General features: G+C 41.7%; 1 protein-coding gene across 10 annotated transcripts in view; it reads right to left on the bottom strand.

Moving 5' to 3' along the window:
- Positions 1-19,866, bottom strand: part of ATP13A3 (ATPase 13A3) — a 103,515-nt gene that overhangs the window by 36,144 nt on the left and 47,505 nt on the right. For all 10 annotated transcript variants that reach the window (XM_089330825.1, XM_089330826.1, XM_008266683.4 and 7 more), the window contains 9 exons: positions 19,295-19,474; positions 18,998-19,155; positions 17,101-17,289; positions 14,855-14,916; positions 7,266-7,416; positions 2,863-2,982; positions 1,907-1,924; positions 1,668-1,821; positions 1,451-1,571 (listed from right to left, as the gene is read on the bottom strand). In XM_089330825.1, coding sequence (XP_089186951.1) covers positions 1,451-1,571; positions 1,668-1,821; positions 1,907-1,924; positions 2,863-2,982; positions 7,266-7,416; positions 14,855-14,916; positions 17,101-17,289; positions 18,998-19,155; positions 19,295-19,474 — 1,153 coding nt within the window. The remainder of the gene's footprint in view (positions 1-1,450; positions 1,572-1,667; positions 1,822-1,906; positions 1,925-2,862; positions 2,983-7,265; positions 7,417-14,854; positions 14,917-17,100; positions 17,290-18,997; positions 19,156-19,294; positions 19,475-19,866) is intronic.

The following is a 19,866-nucleotide window of genomic DNA, read 5'->3' as shown; positions in this document are numbered from 1 at the left end:
TGAATGATTTAGGTCATGGAAGCCTTACTTGAAATTAATGAACAGTAACATATTTGAGATATAAAAAGTTTTAAGCTGTAAGAAAAACGCTAACACCTATTCCTACAAGGCAGAATGAAGACAGAAAAGGTCTCGGTGGAAGTATTAGAAAGGGGAAGGGCTAGGAGTTGGTTGGGGAGGAAAGTTGACAGAAAGGAATAAGGTATTCTGGGGAAGGCTCAGCCTACCCAAAAGCATGCAAGGATGTCTGTCTGAACATGACAGGCTCAAGAACTACTGGCAACCCAATAGTTGGTCTTTAATAAGGAAACTGGCAAAAAGTGAAACTATGAAGAGAAGAAACTAACGTATCTTTTGTAGGAATTAGAATACATCTGTGGTTCACAACCATGCCCATGCATGAGAGCACATAGCTAGATGTATTTTTGTAAAAAAAAAAAAAAAAAGAAGAAGAAGAATGCTTCCCCAACATGGACAAAATTAGGTCAATCAGTAGACAGTCCCTTTGCTTACAAAATGCTAGGCACACCACCAAATCCCCAAAACAAAAAATCTATTCCCAAAGGACAGGTCACAGGGCCAGCACCACGGTGAAGTGGGTAAAGCCAAAGCCTATGGCATCAGCATCCCTTGTGGGCATCGGTTCAAGTCCCAGCTGTTCTAGTTCCAATACAGTTCCCTGCTAATGCACCTGGGAAAGCAGCAGAAGATGGCCCAAGTCCTTGCGCCCATGTATCCCAATGGGGGATCTGGAGGAAATTCCTGGCTCCTAACTTCAGATTGGCCCAGCTCTGGCCATTGGGGCCATCTGGGGAGTGAACCAGCAGATGGGAGATCGCTTGCTCTCTCTAATTCTGCCTTTCAAATAAATAAATCTTTAAAAAAAAAAAAAAAAAGGACAGGTCAGGTCAGTCTATACCAGTTTACCAGTTGCAGTAAAAGTGACAAGCCCTAAATGTTTTCAAAATCTATTATCTATACAGGGAAGGAAATGTGCAATCAGTAAAACCAACTGACTTGGGGCAGAGGTGCACAGAGGTGGTGCACGAGAAGGCTATTGTTTCTGTGACTCATGGTCAGATCATGTGGGGAAAATAAACTGTGGAATCACGTTTACTGTTCCTAGAGCAGGCCTGACACATCATAGACACTCAATATCTACTTAACAAAATGAAGTGGAAACAGTTCTGAAGAGTTGTAAGGAAAAACACACATTGATATGGTAATATTAGCAAACATAGGCAAACAGTCAATATAGAATGAAGCAAAATTAGATAATGAAAAAACGTACTTTTATCCCAGTCACCTAATATTGAATTATAATACATATTTGCAAACATTCCAAAAATACTTAGTAAGTGATCAACTATGTACAAATTGCTGTGCATTACTTACATAAACAAAAAGGACACATTATTGGAAAGACTACAGGAAAGCCATTCAATCTTACCTGTTAATATTCTGTACTTTATGCCACGTCAGTTTCGACTCCAATTTTCTGTGTGCAAGAGCAATAACACGGAAGCCCTGTTTAGTGTACTCTTCTAAAACTTTTTCGAAATCAACAGGAACTTTTTAAAAGAAAAAGTAAATTTCACTGTTAGAACTGTTAATAAGAAAGCTCTACAAACACCAAGATTTGATCTAAAGCCCAGCTATTTCCTTACCTGTTTCAGCTTTACAAAGACTGGCAATGACCTCAGGTGCTCCTTTCATGTAGGCATCCATTTTCTTATCCCCTAGCACCCGTGCAACCACACTCATACGTTGCAGAGCGGAAGAGAATGGGAACTGGCGAACAATTCCTATCTCATAAATAGCCTACAGAATTTCAAAAGTTGTACAAAGCACTGATTATTTTTAATAAAAAAAACATTTGGGTAACAAGTAAATTTTCTTTACTTACTGGAAGTTCAAACAGCTCCTAAAAACAAAACAAAGCAAAAACAAGAATAAAGAAATAGTACAATAAAGCCCAATAACATACACAAGTTACAAAAATCTTAATAAGTATTCATAAAATCCTATTTGGAAAATAGCAAGGAACTATGATTATTTTCAATTAGTTTTCAAGTTTCTTTCTCTACTACCTTCCACTTTTAAAAAGTATGTTCTTGAGTATAAGTATAAAGTAAACTGAAAGTAGATCACTGTAAAAATTCAGAGAGGGCAGAAGAGAGAAAGGAGGAGGAAGGGTCAGAGCTTGGCAAGAGGGAGGGTTGAGTGAGAAGTATCACTGTGTTCCTAAATCTGTATATATGAAATACATGAAATTTGTTTACTTTGAAAATAAAATCAAATCCATAGACCAACAGAAGAGATGCTGAAAGGACAGAATTTGGGAAGACAACTTTGTTTTCTGATAATTCATTTTAAACTTCACGGGAAGAGAAAGCAATTCAACTAAAAAAGTAGTCTTCAGATCCTTCCCCTCCACCAAAAAAGTATGTTCTTGACTATTTCCAAATGTTATGATACCTCAAAACATGAAATACTAAATTAAGTGAAGGGTAACATATTTTAAAATTTACCAAAAATAAACCCTTTCATATTAAAGGCTTCTTTCATATATTCTATTAAATTCTAGGAGTACAGATGCAATTTTAAAAGATTAACAACTATCATAAATGGTAAAGCACTAAGATGTTTAATGAAGGAAAGTAATGATAGTGAGAATTTTATTCAACATTTTAGGAAGAATGGCAGCAACACAGAGAAGTGTGTACTTTTTGGTAACTGCAGTTAAAATACTCCTATCTGAGAGTTAACAGGGCATGTGACGTCCTCTTCTAGTCATATTTCAAAGTGAGGAAGAATCTAAGTAACAGCCGTCAGCACTCGCCAGCATTCATGGTTCCATACCATCTCTTGGTTTCCTGCGGCAGGTGTATACTCAGGAAGCAGTTGTTTGGGAGGACGGACTACAGTGGGCATAATTCGATTATGCAGTGCTGTTTCTTCTTCAGTTGCTTCCTCCAGAATCTGAAAGGAAAATATACAACACCTTGCTTCATGAAGTTCAATTTGCGGTTTCCATTTTTAAATGTGGTACTATGGATACTTTATGTGAATTTACAAAAAATTACTGCCCCCAAACTAACTGAGCCTGAGCCCTACTAGAAAACTAATATAAGTAAGACAAAATACAAATAGGTGTTTAACTAGCAACCCACAGGGGAGGGGAGACAGAGGTTAAAAACAGAATAAAGATATCTTTACAGACGAACTTCTCACTTTGTTCCCATAACCGGCAAGGAGAAACAAATCTCACTCTGCTACCCGGTATTCAATTTACATACTAGCTCTGTAAGACAAAACATTACACACAGTCATTGTAGTTCCAAAAATTTTCAGCCTATCATGGGGAAACTCCTTTCGGCTAACAGTGAAGGCTTCAAAACTATATGGAGCTCAGACACTGGGAGCAGAACTGCTTGGCAGATAATGAAAGATAAAAAGACCAGAGTTTAGGTGCAGTCTGAACACTTTCAATTAAACTACTACCATTCAAAGTCTTTGAAATTTGCCTTTCAAGTGTTTTGATAAAAAAAATTCAAACAAAAACCTATATTAAACACACATATAAAAGAAAATAATTTGACTTTGTAAGTAATCAATTGATGAGAATGTTGAGGGGAACTGTGACCAATTAGACAACTGTATATCACGTTCACATTTTTTTTTTCTTATTTTAACATCTCTGAATCGGACACATCTCACATTATATCAGAAACATCAAGTGGGCTTTGGACCTGCTTGTGGAAAACCATGCCATTGACATTTCAGATCTAGAAAGAACAAGCATCAAAGCATCTCAGAGCCAACAAAATATGACTATACAGTTATTTATTTAACCAATTTTTAAAAGATCTACAAACACCGAACTCTAAATCTTCTGAAAATATATTCAGCTGGAAAAAAGTTTTAGAAGACCTGAAAGATCAACCACCCCACTTCTGCTTTTCTCTCTATCCAAGAAGTAGGATCTCCTTTGGGGAATTAAATGTCAACAGCATTTACTGTGGACTTTCAGAAGATGGCAGATGGAGCACTCCACCCAGTCATCTACCCCCCTCCCTCTCAAAATGTTAATGAGATACAAAAAAAGAAAAAAGGTAAACAGCACAAAACAAGGTGGGGGTGGATTTCAAATATGGGGACAACGGGCAAAGGGCAACAAGCTGATTGCTGTAACTGTGCAGGAAACAGCAGTAGGAATAGGAATACACACAAGAGAGTCAGAAGGTAGGTGCATTTCTTACTGGCCAGAATAGCTGAAATAAAAACAAAAACAGAGTACCCTTTTCTAAAGACGTAAACTATACATCTGAGAGGAGCAAGGACTGCTCTTAGGAGAGCTGACATTCCAGAGTAAAGAGCACTGCTGGAAAGGGTGCAACTGCTGGGCTGACACTCAAGAATGTTCATGAGACCCCACCCTCCACACACAGCAAGCTCCTTCTGCCTTCTAAATGTGGGAGCCGCTCCTCAGGAAATAGACCAACACTACACCGGCAAGGAAAAACAAATCTCACTCTGCTACCCGGAATTACCCAATCAGACCTCTGTTTTGAACAGAAAAGTAGCATCCGGATGCATGATGAATACCAAAAGCAAGGGCCAACGTTGTGGTGTGGTGGGTTTAGCCACCGCCTGCAGTGCCAGCACCCCATATGGGCAGCCAGTTCTAGTCCCCGCTACCCCACTTCAGATCCAGCTCTTTCTAATGCACCTGGGAAAGCAGAAGATGGTCCAAGTACTTGGGCCCTTGCACCTACATGGGAAACCCAGAAGAAACTCCTGGCTTCAGACTGGCCAAGCTCTGGTCACTGCGACCAGGAGTGAACCAGCAGGTGGAAGTTCTCTCCGTCTCTACCTCTCTCTTTCTCTGTAACTCTGCCTTTCAAATAAATAAGCCTTAAAAACAAAACAAAACAAAACAAAACAGTAAGGAGAGCAAACTTAGGAAGAAACGTATATAGGGAAAAATGGATGCCAGAGAAAATAGATAATTCAGAAGCCAAAAGAAAACTTTAAAGACTTTTCATTTTTCAATTTATCTGAAAGGCAAAGAGAGACAGAAAGGACAGACCTCCCATCTGCTGTTACAATCCCAATGCCCACAACCACACGAGGATGGACCAGGCTGAAGCGAGGAGCTAGAAATCTAATCCAGATTTCCCATGTGCGTGACAGGGACTCAACGACTTGAACCATGACCTGCAGCACATTAGCAGGAAGCTAAAATCAGAGGTGGAGCCAGGTTTCAAACCCAAGCACTTCAATACAGGGTGTGGGCATCCCAGGGGCATTTTCACCACTAGGCCAAATGTCTGTTTCCTGAAGGAAACTGAAAACCAATGTCATCATTCCATTAAAGGTGAGAGCTAAAAAAGTTGATCTCACAGAAGCAAAGGACAGAACAGTGGCTACAAGAAGCTGGGAGTGGGGTGCAGGAAGGGTGGTTAAAGGGTAGGGAGTTCAGGTGGACAAGAGAGTAACTTCAGTGTTCAACAGCACAAAGGTAACTAGGCTTGACAATAATTAACTGAATATGTCAAAATAGCCAGTATAAGAGGATTTTGAATGCTCTCAACACAAAAGAAATGATAAATGTCTGGGGTAACAGATATGCCAACTACTCTAATCTGATTGCTACATACACTATGTACATGGATTGAAACATCATACTATACCCCGCAATTATCTACAACTACATCAACTAAATTTTTTAAAAATTATGCCTCTGTGGCATAGTGGGCTGTCTCTGCCAGTGGCACTGGCATCCCATATGGGCACTGGTTTGTGTCCCAGCTGCTCCTCTTCCAAACCAGCTCTCTGCTACAGCATGGGAAAGCAAGGGAAGATGGTCCAAGTGCTTAGGCCCCTGCATCCACATGGGAGACTAGAAAGAAGATCCCAGTTCCTAGCTTCAGATCGGCCCAGCTCTGGCCATTACAACCATTTGGGAAGTGAACCAGCAGATGGAAGACCTCTTCGTCTGCACCTCTCAAATAAATAAATAAAATCTTTAAAAAAAAAAAAAAAAGGAATGCTATAAAAAATGGTAACAACCACAGAATATATGCAAACACTTAGAAACTAAAATTATCAATGGCAAAAATGGAAGGAAATTGTACATAAACAACCAGAAGTTTGTATGTTTGCATATAGAGCAAGTGTAAGATGGGTACAAAAGAATATTGAGGACATATGACTACTTTACACTTATGGCCTGTGGCCAACAAATTGTGTTACTTAAGATACATCTCAGGGGGCCGGCGCTGTGGCATAGCAGGTTAAGCCATTGACTGCAGTCCTGGAATCACATATGGGCGCTCGTTTGAGACTCGGCTGCTCCACTTCCTATCTGGCTCTCTGCTATGGCGTGGGAAAGAGTGGAGGATAGCCCAATTCCTTGGGTCCTTGCACCCACATGGGAGACCTGAAGTAGGCTCCTGGCTCCTGATCAGCTCATCCCTGGCCATTGTGGTCACTGGGGAGTGAACCAATGGATGCAAGACTGACTCTTTCTTTCTCTCTTCATCCTCCCATCCTCCCTCTCTCCCTCCCTCCCTCTCTCTACCTCTCCTTCTCACTGTGTGTAACTCTGATTTTCAAATAAATAAATCTTTAAAAGAAAAAAAGATCCATCTCACTGGTTTCTAGCCTATTGCTAAGGAACTAATAGCTGGTTTAATCTTATAATCATAAAACAGGGAATGGAGCTGGTCAACTGCTCTTAAGGGTGTTTAAATTAGTCAAACTAACACAGGTATTTTTTACACAATTATAAATATTTCTCCAGTGATAAATTTTTAGAAACTATATAGTTGTATAGTTTTACTTATGGCACAGATAAGATTGTCATCACAAACAACTAGCAGAAATAAACTTTCAACAAGGCAATTTTCCATTATGCTCTCCTAAAGTCACTTTACTTTAAAATCTTGAACTCAGGGGCCAGCGCCGTGGCTCACTTGGTTGATCCTCCTCCTGTGGCACAGGCATCCCGGCTGCTCCACTTCCAGTCCAGCTCTCTGCTGTGGCCCAGGAAGGCAGTGGAGGATGGCCGAAGTGCTTGGGCCCCTGCACCCGCATGGGAGACCAGGAAGAAGAACCTGGCTCCTGACTTCGGATCAGCGCAGTGCCAGCCATAGTGGCCATTTGGGGAGTGAACCAATGGAAGGAAGACCTTTCTCGTCTCTCTCTCTCTGTCTGTAATTCTACCTGTCAAATAATAATAATAAAAAACTTGAACTCACCCATCCAATGGCTTCAAACATTTTCAAATCAAGTGGATCTCCAGAAAGCACTCCTTCAATTTTTGTAAGTGAATGACACGTAGCCATACAAGCCACAAACTGAGATTTTACCAACATCTCGTTGCAAACATTTTCTTCTGGTAAAAGAAATCTAAAAAGAAAATCCTGTGAATTAGATGCATAAATTCCAAGACACATGACAGTATTCTAAAGGGGCCTTTTCAGGTTTTGTACTTAAAAATAATTTTTTAAAATTCAAAACTAAGCTTGTAATGGAGAGAAATTTTCAAGTGCCAGGAATACAGGAAAAACAAAGAAGAGAGGGGTCTGAACTTGAGCTGCTGTGTGGCTGCCGGGGGAGAGGAAGGCAGTGGTCATCTCAGCCCCCTAGGGACTTGAGTTTCGATACTCACACAGTAACATGGGATAAAGTCCTGGCCCCACATGTGGAGAGAATCAGCATTGACAGAATCACCCTCCCCCAAGAAGGCAACTGCTTGTGAAGAGCTACACACCCTTGGAATGAGTAAACTAGGAAAACTTTACCCATAAACCCAAAGGCATAAGAAGCAAGCTTGGAGCAGGGATTTTTTATTTTTAAGATTTAGTTGAGTTACAGTACGAAAGGGAGAGTCAGAGAAGGCAAGTGAGAGAGAGATCAATCTTCCATCTGCTGGTTCACTTCTCAAATGGCCACAAAGGCCAGGGCTGGGTAAGGCCAAAGTGAGGAATGTAGAATTCCATCCAGGTCTCCCACATGAATAGCAGGGGCCCAAGCACTTGGGCCATCTCCCACTGCTTTCCCAGGTGCATTAGCAGGGACCTAGCTCAGAATGGAGCAGCTGGGACTTGAACCCACACTGACACGGGATACAGTTGTCATGAACAGCAGCATAATCAATCAGCTTTGCCACAATAGTGGCCTCTGAACTGCTGTTTGGGATGCCCATGCACCAAATCAGTGTGCAAGTTTGAGTCTTGCCTACTCCTCACTTCCAATCCAGTTGCCCACTAATGTCTGGAAGGGAGCAGATGACATCCCAAGTACTTGAGTTCCACACAGGAGACCCAGATATAGCTCACAGATTCTGGCTTCAGCCTGGCTCAGCTCTGGCTATTGTGGGCATTTGGGAAGCAAATTAACAGATGGTAGCTAGATCGATCGATCTCTCTCTCTCTCGAATAAATAAACGCCAAGTTCAGAAAACTAGCTAGCATCTATATCATATTTATTATGCTCCTGGCTCCATGTATATTGGAGATTATATTTCTCCTACCATCATGGGAAGGTGTTTTATTACCCCCATTATAGTTAACCAAACTGAAGCAAATGGTTAAGTAACTCATCCAAGATTACAACACAGAAATACAGATAAAGGCCTGAAACACAGGAAGTATGGTTTTAAGGCCAAACCTTTGAACTATGATCCTATTAAGGAAAGGTTCTGGGTCTGAATGTATACTATTGGTCCAGAAATCCCAAAACTACATGAGAAATTTTAAACTTTGTCTGGCACCATAGCACCACAGGGACTAGTAGTGAGTAAATTCAAAAGTTCTCCACAGAGAACCTCCCACAGCATAACCAAAATACAATCTCACAGAAAAATTCTGTTATGGGTAACTTAAAGACATACTAGGAAACAATGTACCATGAGAATCAACAAACATAATGAAGACAGAAATAGAATCCAATAAATCTGATAACAGAAGAGCAATCTGAAAGAAAGCAAAGGGGCATTTTAGAAAGCAGACATAGAAAAAGAACAAAATAGGAGAAAGGGGTCAGAACTGGAAACAACCAAATGAATTTTCATGCCCAACATATAGTTTGGATTCCTAGATGAAGAGAAAACAACATGAGGGAAAGACCGTAATGGAATAGAGAGGTTGAAATTTTCACAGAATTTATGAAAACATAAATCCTAGGAATCAAGAAAAATGAATCTCACACACACATAAATAAAAAGACCAAGTTGAAATGCATAAATCAAGGATAAAGAAGCATTTTTAGAGCAACCAGCAAGAAAACAGATCAGCAAAGCAAGGAAGAGAACATGGTAGTAATAACGAAACAATCAAAATGCTGGGAGATCACAATCATCAGCCTACAAATCAGTTCAATGTTATTCAAGAGTGACAGTGAAACAAAACTAATGAATACAGTTACAGAAGAAGGCAACTGGCCGGCGCTGCGGCTCACTAGGCTAATCCTCCGCCTTGCGGCGCCGATCCTCCGCCTTGCGGCGCCGGCACACCGGGTTCTAGTCCTGGTCAGGGCGCCGGATTCTGTCCCAGTTGCCCCTCTTCCAGGCCAGCTCTCTGCTGTGGCCAGGGAAGGCAGTGGAGGATGGCTCAAGTGCTTGGGCCCTGCACCCCATGGGAGACCAGGAGAAGCACCTGGCTCCTGCCATCGGATCAGCGCAGTGCGTTGGCCGCAGCGCGCCGGCCACAGCAGCCATTGGAGGGTGAACCAACGGCAAAGGAAGACCTTTCTCTGTGTGACTCTCTCTCTCACTGTCCACTCTGCCTGTCAAAAAAATAATAAAAATAAAAAAATTAAAAATTAAAAAAAAAAATAGAAGGCAGCAATTTAATTCAGAGCAATGGGCTACTACAAGAAATGGTGGAGCTGGCACTGAGGCGTAGCAGGTAAAGCCACCGCCTGCAGTGCCAGCAGCCCATATGGGTGTCAGTTTGAGTCCTGGCTGCTCCACTTCTGATCCAGCTCTCTTCTGTGGCCTGGCAAAGCAGTAGAAGATGGCCCAAGTCCTGAGTCCCTTCACACTGTGGGAGACCCGGAGGAAGCTCCTGGCTTCAGATCAGTGCGGCTCTGGGCATTGCGGCCATCTGGACAGTGAACCAGCGGTTGGAAGACTTCTCTCTCTGCCTCTCCTTTTTCTGTAAAACTCTGACTTCCAAATAAATAAATCTTAAAAACAAACAAACAAACAACAACTCTCTGTCTCTCTCTCTCTCACTGTATAACTCTCTAACTCTGCCTGTCCGGGGGGGCGGGGGGGGGGGACACACTATGTATAAACACAGGCAAATCTATGCAAGAATACACATTAAGGCAGTTGAGGGGCCAGCACTGTGGCCTAGCAGGTTAAGCCACCACCTGCATGCCAGCATCCCATGTGAGCACTGGTTCAAGTCCTGGCTGTTCCACTTCTGATCCAACTCCCTGCTAATGCAGGAGATGGACCAAGTCCTTGAGATCCTGCTACCCATGTGGGATACCAGGATCCTGGCTTCAGTCTGGCACAGTCTGGGCCACTGTGGACATTTGGGGAGTGATTCAGTGGGTGGAAAATCTCTCTCCCTAACTCTTTCAAATAAATAAAATAAAAAGAGAAAGAAAAGTGTGTATATAAATTAGAGTGAGGGATGACAAGTAATTTCATATATCTGAATAAAAGGGAACACAATGGCACAAAAACTTAAAAAGTAATTAAGTAGGTGCCAGCACTGTGCATAGCAGGTAGAGATATTATTGCCTGTGCTAATAGCATCCCATATGTACACTGGCTGTTAAACTTTCGATCCAGCTCCCTGCTAATGGACTGGGAAAAGCAGCAGAGATGGCCTGGTTGAATGGGCCCCTGCCATCCGTGTGGGAGACCCAGATGAATCTCCTGGCTTCAGCTTGGCCCAGTACCGGCCTTTGTAGCTAACCGGGGAAGTGAACCAGCAGATGGAAGATCTCTCTGTCTCTCTGTCTCTCTCCCTCCAACACTGCCTTTCAATTAAAAAAAAAAAAAAAAAAAAAAAAAAGTAAATAGGTAAAAAAGATACACAAGGCAAACACTAGGGAAAAGAAGGCCAGTATGCAGCTAAGAATGTAAGACAGCATGCAGTACTGAGATTAACGTGACGTACTATTTAGCAAAAAGACACAACAATTCTTGAAACCATGTTAACCAAAGAACAATCTCTCAAACCCAATATCTAAAAGTCTTCCAAAGAAGAGGAAAGAATAACATAAGGCCGGCGCCGCGGCTCACTAGGCTAATCCTCCGCCTTGCGGAGCCGGCATACCGGGTTCTAGTCCCGGTCGGGGTGCCGGATTCTGTCCCGGTTGCCCCTCTTCCAGGCCAGGTCTCTGCTGTGGCCAGGGAAGGCAGTGGAGGATGGCCCAAGTGCTTGGGCCCTGCACCCCATGGGAGACCAGGAGAAGCACCTGGCTCCTGCCATCGGATCAGCGCGGTGCACCGGCTGCAGCACGCCAGCTGCAGCGGCCACTGGAGGGTGAACCAACGGCAAAGGAAGACCTTTCTCTGTGTGACTCTCTCTCTCACTGTCCACTCTGCCTGTCAAAAAATAAAAAATAAAAAAAAAATAAATAAATAACATAAACAGAACTATAGCAGTGAAGCTTCTAAATTCCAAAAGATAACAAAAAGTAAAAACAAGCCTGAGACTAGAATATATCTGCAATACATAGTACTGAAAAAAAAACTACTACCAGAAAACACAAAGTAGTAGTAAAAAAGGATAAGCTAAAAATTAATAACACAATAGAAAAATCCAGATACAACAAAATACCCAAAAGGATGCTGAATGACCCCCCCCACACACACAAAAACACAGAAAGAAGTGATACAGGGCTGGCTCTGTGGCACAGTAAGTTAAGCATTAACCTGCGACACCGGCATCCCATATGGTTGCCGGTTTGAGTTCCAGCTGCTCCACTTCCAATTCAACTCCCTGCTGATGGCCTGGGAAAGCAGTGGAGGATGGCCCAGGTGCTTTGGCCCCTGCACCTGCCACAAACTGGAGACTGAACCAGTGGTCGGAAGACCTCTCTCTCTGTTTCTCCTTCCCTCTGTCTGTAACTCTTCCTCTCAAATGAATAAATAAATCTTAAAAAAATAAATAAGGGGCTGGCACTTTGGTGCAGTGGGTAAGGCTGCCGCCTGCAGTGCTAGCATCCCATATGGGCACCGGTTCAAGACCTGGCTGCTCCACTTCCAATCCAGCTCTCTGCTGTGGCCTGGGAAAGCAGTAGAAGATGGCCCAAGTCCTTGGGCCCCTGCACCCATGTGGGAGACCAGGAAGAAGCTCCTGGCTCCAGATTGGTGCAGCTCTGGCCATTGCAGCCAACTGGGGATGAACCCACAGATGGAAGACCTCTCTCTCTCTCTGCTTCTCCTCCTCTCTGTGTAACTCTTTCAAATAAATAAATCTTTAAAAATAATATAATAAAATAAAATAAGTGAGGAGGATGTCAATAAAGCCACAATGAAATATCATTTGAGACCTATTCACTTGGCATAAACTGCAGGACTGACAATACTAAGTCTGACAAGGATGTGAAGTGAATTAATCTTCAGTCAACTTCTCCACAATGAAATGCTACCATCCTGAGAAAGAAAGCAAACACCATCACTTAGAGAGCAATGAAACAAAACCTTGCTAAGCTGAAGTTTTGTATGTACTTGTACCACTCACAAGGATCTACCTTACCAAGATTCAACCACATGCTCATAAAGAGGTGTGTCTAAGAATTTTAACTGCAGCATTATTTGTGAAAGTTCAGGGGCAAAAGTAGAAAAAAACAAAACTGTCCCTTAGAGGACACCTATTATGTTTTAATCATATAATGAAATACTACAAGACAGTCACAATTAATAAATCAATCTGTACATTATCAACACAGATAAATCCTGAAAGCAGTGTTACAGAGAAGACAGCACAGATGTGTGGGTTATTATTCATACATGAAGGAGTCTTCGAACAGTTTATAGAAAACGTGTATCATGTGACAAACATGTGGGGCCAGCACTGTGCACAGCAGTTCAAGTTTCCACTTGCTATGTTGGTATCTCATATCTGAGGACTGGTCCTAGTCCTGGCAACTCGGCTTTTGATACAGCTTCCTCCTAACACACTTGGGAAGACAGCAGATAATGGCCCAAGTTCTTGGACTCCTATTACCCATATGTGAGACCAACTGTTGTAGAAATCTGGGGAGTGAAAGAGCAAATGGAAGATACTGTATACTCTCCCTCTCCCTCCCTACCTCTCTGTCAGTATGCTTTTCAAATAAATAAAATGAGTCTCTAATAATAAACTATGCATGGAGTTCAAATTTTGCACCAGAATTTATCTTATCTTTTAATTTCATTTTCCACAAGCTTTTTGAGGTACCCTCATATTTCTTTTTTATAAATTATATATGCAGGGTGCCGGCCCTGTGGCATAGCAGGTAAAGCCTGAAACTCAGGCATCCTGTATGGGTGCCAATTCATGTTCTGTGTGCTCTTCTGATCCACTCTCTGCTTAGTATACTATTTTATGAAGTGAGGAAGACTGGCCAAGAAATAGATCCAAGGATGGGGCCAGCCTGCACCACAGCTTGTTAAAGCCTTAGCCTGTTGTATCGGCATCCCATATGGGCGCCGGTTCAAATTCCGGCTGCCCTACTTCCAAACCAGCTCTCTGCTATGGCCTGGGAAAGCAGTGGAAGATGGCCAAGTCCTTGGGCCCCTGCACCCACGTGGGAGACTTAAAAGAAGCTTCTGGCTCCAGATGGGTCCTGCTCCGGCCATTGCGGCCATTTGGGGAGTGAACCAGTGGATGGAAGACCTCTTTCTCTGTCTCTCCTTCTGTCTGTAACTCCGCCTCTCAAATAAATAAATAAATCTTAAAAAATTATATATAAATAATGAAAAAATACTAAAAAACAAAACAACTTAGACTGGTTGTAGGGAGAGGGAAGTAGCAATTTCTATAATATTTTAATTTTTTAAAAGACATCTGAAACAAATATGAACACGGCAAAATGTCAACTGTTTAATCTTGGTAATAGTTGCACAATTGTTATATTAATTTCTATGTGCTTGAATTTTGCATATGTAAAATATTTATTAAAAATCAAGTAACCTGGCCGGCGCCACAGCTCACTAGGCTAATCCTCCATCTGCGGTGCCGGCACCCCAGGTTCTAGTCCCGGTTGCCCCTCTTCCAGGCCAGCTCTCTGCTGTGGCCCAGGAGTGCAGTGGAGGATGGCCCAAGTGCTTGGGCCCTGCACCCGCATGGGAGACCAGGGGAAGCACCTGGCTCCTGGCTTTGGATCGGCGCAGCGCGCCAGCTGTAGCAGCCATTTAGGGGGTGAACCAATGGCAAAGGAAGACCTTTCTCTCTGTCTCTCTCACTAACTCTGCCTGTCAAAAAAAAAAAAAAAAAAAAAAAAAAAAAAATCAAGTAACTGGGCAGGCATTGGTATAGTACCTTAAGTCAATACTAGGGCTGCCCACATGCAATATTACATATTAAGAGTGCCAGTTTGATTCCCAGCTACCCCCCTTCCAGCTTCCTGCCAATGCCCATGATGGGAGGCAACACAGAATGGCTCAGGTGCTTGGGCCCCTCCTGCCCATGAGGGAGACCTGATGGAATTCCAAGCTCCTGGCTTCTGCCTGGCCCAGTCCCAGTCCCAGTTTTTGCAGGCATTTGAACCAGCAGACAGAAGATGTCCTTCTCTCTCTGCCTTTCAGTAAAATTAAACTAAATAATCTTAAAAAACAAAAAAACAAACAAAAACAAAACAAAAAAAAAAAAACTATCACATAGTACATAATTACCGTGCATTTTCCACTCGCTGAATCCCCCAAAGATCTAAACCATCTTCAGTAAGAGTTCCCGTCTAAAAAAAAAGCATACATACAGAATAGAGATTATGCCTAAAACCAAACAAAAATCATTAAAACTACACTACATGCATACAATGGATATAAGAGTTAAGGAAAAATAGAGATATACCAATCAATCTACCAGTCTATAAAGAAGGGAGGTTGTAAAGTATAAGGAGCCAAAAAAACCCATGATAGCATTTCAGGCATGGAAAGCCTAGACACTGTGGCAAAAAAAAAAAAGCCTATATAGCCTATATGAAAGATCTCCGTGAGTGAGATCACAGCAGGAAGAACAGGCCATCAAAGAAGGAGGTACCTTTCTCTGAAGGGAGGAGAGAACTTCTACTTTGACCATGGCCTTGTCTATATATATTATCAGAGTCGGTGAACTCAGGGGGCTTCCATAGCCTTGGCAGCTCATGACAAGACCCTCAGGTGATTACTGACGCCACAAATAAGAGTGTCAGTTGTTAAATCAACAATGGGAGTCTCTGTGCACCTACTCCCCATGTAGGATCTCTGTCCTTAATGTGTTGTACTATGAGAATTAACAATAAAACTAGTCTTCAAATACTACTTTATACTTTGTGTGTCTGTGGATGCAAACTGCTGAAATCTTTACTCAGTATTTATTAAACTGATCTTCTGTATATAAATTAAAAATGAATCTTAATGAAGAATGGGATGGGAGAGGGAGTAGGAGATGGGATGGTTTGTGGGGGGGAAGGTGGTTATGGGAGGCAAAACCGCCATAATCCAAAAGTTGTACTTTTGAAATTTGTATTTATTAAATAAAAGTTTTCTTAAAAAAAAAAAAAAGTATAAGGAGCCAGCAGGAACAAGTTAAATGACATCAGAAGGAAAACAGCAAATGGGCCGGCGCCGCGGCTCACTAGGCTAATCCTCCGCCTTGCGGCGCTGGCACACCGGGTTCTAGTCCCAGTCGGGGCGCCGGATTCTGTCCCGGTTGCCCCTCTTCCAGGCCAGCTCTCTGCTGTGGCCAGGGAGTGCAGTGGAGGATGGCCCAAGTGCTTGGGCCCTGCACCCCATGGGAGACCAGGAGAAGTACCTGGCTCCTGCCATCAGATAGGCGCGGTGCACCGGCCGCAGCGCGCCGGCCGTGGCGGCCATTGGAGGGTGAACCAACGGCAAAGGAAGACCTTTCTCTCTGTCTCTCTCACTGTCCACTCTGCCTGTCAAAAAAATTAAAAAAAATAAATAAAAAAAAAAAAAACAGCAAATGACCTGGTTTCTTCAACAATATGACTGGGGAAGAGGGTGAAGGAAAACCAAGTGTTACAGATTGTCACCAATGTAATCCCTATCTGGATTCTGTGGAAAAATAAACTGTAAACGTTTGAGACATTTGAGACAAGCAGGAAAATCTAAATATAAGCTGGATATAAGCTAATTTTGGTAAGTTTCATGGTAGTATTACATATGTATAAGGGGGTCTCATAAAGTTCACAGGAAAATATAATTAAATGAATTTTTCATGAACTTTCTGAACCCCCCTCTTTAAAACACCTTACCTTCTAAAGGCTGACATAGTTAAACATAAAATAACATTTTATGCTGTACTTCTCAAAACAGGGCCATAAAAGACCAACAAAATGTTGATAACTTCAAGGAAGGTAATGACTAAATGAGTATGTAGTATACTTTAATCTTTTCTCTATTTTGTGTATGTTTTAATGGGTCAAGGTTTAATTCTGAAACTAAAACTCTCAGAAAAAACTCATTTTTGCTCAGGAAACAACCTTTTTAAGAAGATATACTTCATACAAGTACATAATTTGTCAAGTAAAACCATAAAATCAGTGACGTCGATAATTTTTAAACTATACTTAACATCAATGAGCAAACACAAACACACACAATAAAATCAAAGTGTTCATATATGGAGCCTATTCTGTTATATAAGAATTACCTAGAAACAGGCCAGATCACATAATCCTTACTACTACTGTAAGGTATAATTCTGGATATGAACTGGTCAACTGTAGATTATGTGTATTCCAAAATATTAGGAATTGAGGAAATAATATATAAAAATGACACATAAAAACAGGAGAAGTGGAAACATTGGAGGAACATTAAAATACACAAATTATTTGACAAAGAAAATGGAAAACATGCTAAGTATTTTCAAGATACAAGGTAACTTTTGAGAATGATGGTGAAAAGGAACCAACCTTGTCAAAGCAAACAAGATTCAGCTGTCCACAGATATTTATCCTTTGGGGGCTGATACAGAAAATACCAATTTTTTTCAGCCTTCTCTGAGCATACACAATACCAGCAGTCATTGCAGCAGGAAGTGCAGGCGGCACAGTGATTGTAATGATATCAAGAGACTCAATAATTATTACCCCAACTTCTACCTAAAATTAACACAAAAATAAATGTCAAACCCACAATATTATGATTATTAACTTGAATATTTTCTTCAATAAAATTTTCAAGTTCAAGTATCAGTGTATAGGCATACACATCTATTGTCCATCCATAATAGGTTTCCCCTTCAGAGATTCTGCAAATTAGTTCAATGAATTGCCAGTGAATCACAGAGTAACAGCGACTGTAAAAAGGAACTTTTCTCATTTCAAAAGCCCTACATCCTTCACACATGACACAGTTAATCGGGTTCTACAAGCACTGTCAAAAACCAGCTCATCTTTAAAGCACCACACTGTGACAGTCTACAGGGCACAGAGAAAAGTTACCAAGGTCTTTTAGAGGCACTTTTTAAATTAAGTAATCAAAAACCATTTTAGGGGCCAGTGCTGTGGTGCAGTGGGTGAACGCCCTGGCCTGAAGTGCCGGCATCCCATATGGGCGCCAGTTTGAGACCTGGCTGCTCCACTTCCAATCCAGCTCTCTACTATGGCCTGGGAAGGCAGTGGAAGATGGCCTAAGTCCTTGGGCCCTTGCACCCTTGTGGGAGAGCCAGACGAAGCTCATGGCTCCTGGCTTTGGATCGGCATATCTCCGGCCATTGCGGCCAACTGGGGAGTGATGGAAGACCTCTCTCTCTCTGCCTCTCCTCTCTCTGTAACTCTGACTTTCAAATAAATAAATAAATCTTAAAAAAAAAAAAAATTTAATGCTCTATATTCATCCCAGAGATAAAAGAGGGAATAAAGCTTTTGGTGAATTTGTGTGACTTTTTCCTTTTTTTTTTCATGGAAGTCACAAAAAAGAAAGTAAAAGACCAACTTGGGGCCAGTGCTGTGGTGTAGCAGGTAAAGCCACCGCCTGCAGTGCTGTCATCCCATATGGGTACCAGTTCAAGTCCCAGCTGCTCCACTTCTGATCCAGCTCTCTGCTATGGCCTGGGAAAGCAGTAGAAGATGGCCCAAGTGCTTGGGCCCCTGCACCCATGTGGGAGACAGGAAAAAGCTCCTGGCTTCGGATCAGCTCAGTTCTGGCCATTACAGCCATCTCAGGAGTGAACCAGAGGATAGAAGTTACCTCTCTCTCTCTCTCTCCCTTTCTGTAACTCTGCCTTACAAATAAATTAATAAATCTTAAAAAAAAAAAAAAGACCAACTAAACGAAATCATCCCAGAACTGTCCATTGTAATGCAAGGTTCTTCTTTCAAAAAAAAAATAAATTTATTTTCAAATCGGAATTATAGAGAGATGGAGATTTTCCATCTGCTGGTTTACTCCACAAATGGCTGCACAGCTGGGCTAGACTTGAGCCAGGAGCGTCATCTGGGTTCCCCATGTGAGTGGTAGGGACCCAAACATTTGGACCATCTTCCACTTCGTTTCCCAGGCCATTAGCAGGGATTTACATCAGAAGTAGAGCAGCTGGGACATGAACCAACCGCCATATGCAATGCCAGCATCACAGGCAGTGGGTTTACCCACTGTGTACCACAATGCTGGCCCCTGGAATGCTCTTTACCAATGGCTTTCTAATACCATAGCTACTAGTTTCATAGGGCTTTTTAAAAGTTAAATTAATTAAATTAGCTTAGCCAATCTAGCTCCCCAGTCTCACTAGCCACATTGCAAATTCTTAAAAGCCACATGTGATAAATAATTAAGAATCAAAATGTACTGGGAATCCTGGATACATACCTCATTTAAAATGCTATTGATAATGGTATAGATGAATCCAATGCCGGCCACTGCCACAAGACACAGAAGAAACAAGTACGCATCTCTGTAGAGTTTGAAATCAGTTGGTTTGGGATACAATATGGAACGGACAAGCTGTCCTTTGGAAGTACTAAATCCTTTCAAAAAATTAGAGCACAAAAGGTGTTATATTTTTACAAGGAAATGAAAACTACCTCTCACACAACATTCTTTTATTAAATAATCAGTAGGTATCAATATGCAAAAACATGTAAGGAAAGATTACATATTTTCTACCTGTTCTAACTACTATGGCTTTGACAAGTTCTCCAGTATAGAAGCGAGTCTGAATAACCGTGGTCCCACAAAACAAAGTGTGTCGTTTGTGTGTTTCTGGGCTATAGAATTCATCTGCCATCCCTTTAATGTCCACTGACGGATTTGGCAAATTAGTCTTTGTCACTGGAACACTTTCTCCTGAAAAGGAAGGGAAAATCCATTCATAAACCAAAGTAAGAAAGCACAATCAATGTCAAACACCACTCCCCAAGTATCTTCACTGTTAAATACCCCAAACGGTACCATGCGGTTTACTATACTTATAAAGAGCTCTAGAAAGGATTTACATAACTTAATCAGTTAGCTTTGTGTCTGCCAATTTCGTCACCTAACATTGCACATGGTATCTCCCACAGTAATTCCAAAATGCAGTTTATGACTCAAAGATTTAATACTTGCTTAAACTATTTCAAAATGATTATGTTGTCAAAGAAGGACAGATAGTTGCCCTATCTCCAGTACTTGGTCTCTAATCCCCAGTAAGTAGAATGGAAAAGTTAATCAAACACAGAAGAAATGTGAAGACGTAC

The sequence above is a fragment of the Oryctolagus cuniculus genome, chromosome 4, assembly GCF_051225735.1.
Source record: "Oryctolagus cuniculus isolate XC-2025 breed Fujian yellow rabbit chromosome 4, ASM5122573v1, whole genome shotgun sequence".
NCBI classification, from domain to species: Eukaryota; Metazoa; Chordata; class Mammalia; order Lagomorpha; family Leporidae; genus Oryctolagus; species Oryctolagus cuniculus.
Note: the sequence above shows the minus strand (reverse complement) of the source record. Positions and strands in the feature narration are given on the sequence as shown.